Genomic DNA, 3,182 nt, shown 5'->3' with positions numbered 1-3,182 from the left:
CAACGAAGTCTGCCTTAAATCGCGATAACGTAATTGTGATTGCGGTGCGAACAGCGATTTGCACATAACAACGTAAGAAATTTGCGATTGTTTGGCCGTGGATAAGTCATGCTCTCTATCGCACATATTCGCTGCTATAATATTAAGCTGTCACACAGAAGGCGATAATGCGAACGACTTATCGCGCTCACGTGCAAAGCTGAGTGCCTCGGTATGTGGGCGTGTTAGTGATTTACGCCAGTGTGGTTTGTTTCTCATATAAGATGTCCGCGCGCGAAATCAATCATTCGGCGATTAATCCACGAGATTCGCTAATTATACCAGCTGCATCTTGGTTGCTTGTAAATCTTGCTTCGAAGGAACACGAACGAATGGCTTAAAGGTAAGAAGGCGCGATGTTTATTTACGTCCGTCAAGTCCCGTATGTATTTTTTAATAAAAGATACAGTCGGTAAATAAATCCTTGTGGAAGAGACGCTAGAGGATTTCGTTTATTAGAAACGATCTGGTTTCTCCTGCGTCATCGTCGACATTGCCAATGCCTTGCTGCTCGTCTTCTTCTTCCTCCCGTTCGCAGGGCCGTACCGGTGAATCTCGCGCTTGATTATCTCAATGTCGTTCCTCACGGCGTCCAGCAACTTCATCTTCCTCTCCGTCTCACGCAGCACCGGTCTGGGTCGATGAACCGTGAATGACATTGACCGAAATCGCTACGCACGAAATTAACAGATCTTACGGAGCCAACAGCAGACCGCCTTCGAGCCTCTTCTCGTCGTGAGCCCATCGTAAATCTCTCAGAATTAAATGGAGTTTATTGACATCCTCTCGAACTCTGGTTGTCTGCTCGCAATACTCGTTCAATTCGCGTTCTTCAAACTCGATATCCTCCGCAAGGCATGTCTCCTTCTCCTTATAGTGAGCGACTCCGTTAACCATTTCAGCGATTCTAATTTCGATTTGCCAACAACAAGCGGTTAATAAAGCCCTTGTTCAAATAGATGCATCAGTAGTAAATTCATTCATCGCCTTAAGTCAAAGATTTTTCATACTAGACACCGCGACACTGTAGATATCTCACAGGATAGCTCTACATGAATCAGCAATGCAATCCATGAAATATCGCCCTATAGCGCAGAAGTTAAAGCGCCAGACACGATATTTATCGATTTCGAGATGATCAAAAGAACATCTGACACTCTTACATGACTTATTATACATACGTTAACACATAGCTGCGGAAATAATAATACTGCTCGTTTCAACGTACTTGTTACGCCATTTTTCGAGTTCTCTGTCACGTTCGTCCAATTTATCCTTATAATTCACATGAGCTATACGTAACGCCTCGTAATCCATAGAAGTCATCCCTTCCCCGAGTGTTTCCAGATTTCGCAGTTGCAGTTTTGTCTCGTCGAGACGGTGCTGCAGGAGGATGTACTCGTAACGATTGCGAGCGAGAATCTCGCGTCGTGACACCTGACAATGAAGAAGTCCACACGTGAGCTCCGCGCGACTAACGTAGGTATATGCACGTCGGACAGATTTAATTGGTACGTCGCATAATTGCTATAATAGACAAGTGATGATTCACGGTCATTAAGTTACACCTGCCGACGAGTTATCTCGTTGACAGCCTTCTCCGTGAGCATTCGTCCGGTCTTCGCGTAAATGAGACCCGTCGCCACTTCCCTCTCACGATCCAAGAGTTCGTCGAACACTCCTGCGTTTTCGTCGCGCGTCTCCTGCACACGGTCTTCGTAGCTTTGCATGTCGGCTGCTATCCGTATCTTCCGCTCCGTTACGTCGTCCAAGTACTGCTTGTACGTGTGCAACGTTTGTCTGTAGATCTGCTCCATTTGCTCGGATTCCTTTGTCGTATCCACGGGTGTCACTTTCTCTTGCATCTGCATGCATAAACGCATCGTAGCGAGAATCGTTTCTATTGAAGACAGCGACTATTTCTGTGCTGCACTTTCACATACGTCAGTTTAATTAATCGAATAAAAAAACTTGCGGTTAAAAATGCAAAATAGAAATTATAAATTAAATGTATATACAATTTAGTATTGCTCTCAAACATCGAACCTTTTTCATATGTGTGATAATCCACGTCTCAAGAAGTCTGTTTTTTCTTCGCAATTCTGCTTGCTCAGCTAAAAGTTCTTTTAATTTTTTGACCATTTCTTCGCGACTGGCAAAAATCTGCACTGGCAATGAAATTAAGTCTCAGTGCAAATAGTGGTATTTAACTTATCGTAAGCTCTTTTTAACATCGCGATACACTTTGCGATTACGATCGTCGTAATTTTATGAAAACACATCAAGATGCTTGGGGAAGCCTTTTATTATTACCATTTCAATCGATCACAATAGCGACGGAACACGTATACAATGCGGAAACACGTTTGTGCGGGGGCGCGTGATGAGAAGGGAGACTTAAGTCCTTAGAATATTACGAAGGTCGTGAGGCACAGTAATTCCACGGGCAGAATGACGCAGAATGACAAGTTTATGCGAACCTCGGCTGGTATCTCAGCGAGCACGTGATCGGGCCCCACCACATCTCGCTGCACTTCCTCTTCGGGCTCTTCTGCCGTCGAGATTGTCGCAATATCTTCAGATGGTGCATCTCCTTCTTCTGCTTCCTCATCTTCGAGGCTCTGTTCTTCTTCATATCCTTCCTCCTCATACTCACGTTCTCCCGGTTGTTCCTCGTCCCAAATAAAAAAGTCATCCGTTTTATAAACGTCTTCTTTCTCCTCTGTTCTTTCGTCTTTATATTCTTCATTCTGCGATGCTGAACTTTCACGATCGTCACTGATCACAGTATTCAGATATAACCTTTCTTCGTTGTCCTACAAAAGAAAAAAAAATCGCGCATTATCGCGAACTTCTGAGGATACCATAAGTTACCTCAGGCATTACCTCGTCGACGAATCCGTTCGCATCGTTCTCTGTCATTCGCTCTGTCATATCGAGACTTGGTTTAAATCGATAAATGTAAGTAGTCGCGCCCCGGGACGCAGAGCGGAGCAACGAATGCTACGGGGAAACGGGCTGGATAACAGCTGCCAGACGATGAAAACAGTCGAACGAATTCACCGCGGTTGGATCGACGTCTTCGCGAGAAGGCCTCGAGCCGCATGCGGTCGACCTTGAAGATCGAAGATGATCTTTTCTCT

General features: G+C 44.9%; 1 protein-coding gene across 1 annotated transcript; it reads right to left on the bottom strand.

Annotated features, from left to right (window-relative positions):
* Positions 1-494: 494 nt before the first annotated feature.
* On the bottom strand, positions 495-2,979 carry LOC108772656 (probable DNA double-strand break repair Rad50 ATPase). The gene is made up of 7 exons (XM_018538227.1): positions 2,926-2,979; positions 2,520-2,855; positions 2,086-2,202; positions 1,608-1,904; positions 1,268-1,566; positions 737-985; positions 495-672 (listed from the first exon to the last, which is right to left on the bottom strand). The coding sequence occupies exons 1-7, from the start codon at positions 2,971-2,973 to the stop codon at positions 495-497; spliced, it is 1,524 nt and encodes a 507-aa protein (XP_018393729.1). The 5' UTR covers positions 2,974-2,979.
* Between the last annotated feature and the right edge of the window lie 203 nt (positions 2,980-3,182).

The sequence above is a fragment of the Cyphomyrmex costatus genome, unplaced genomic scaffold (assembly GCF_001594065.2).
Source record: "Cyphomyrmex costatus isolate MS0001 unplaced genomic scaffold, Ccosl1.0 scaffold193, whole genome shotgun sequence".
Lineage (NCBI taxonomy): Eukaryota > Metazoa > Arthropoda > Insecta > Hymenoptera > Formicidae > Cyphomyrmex > Cyphomyrmex costatus.
This window is presented reverse-complemented; position numbering and strand designations above follow the sequence as displayed.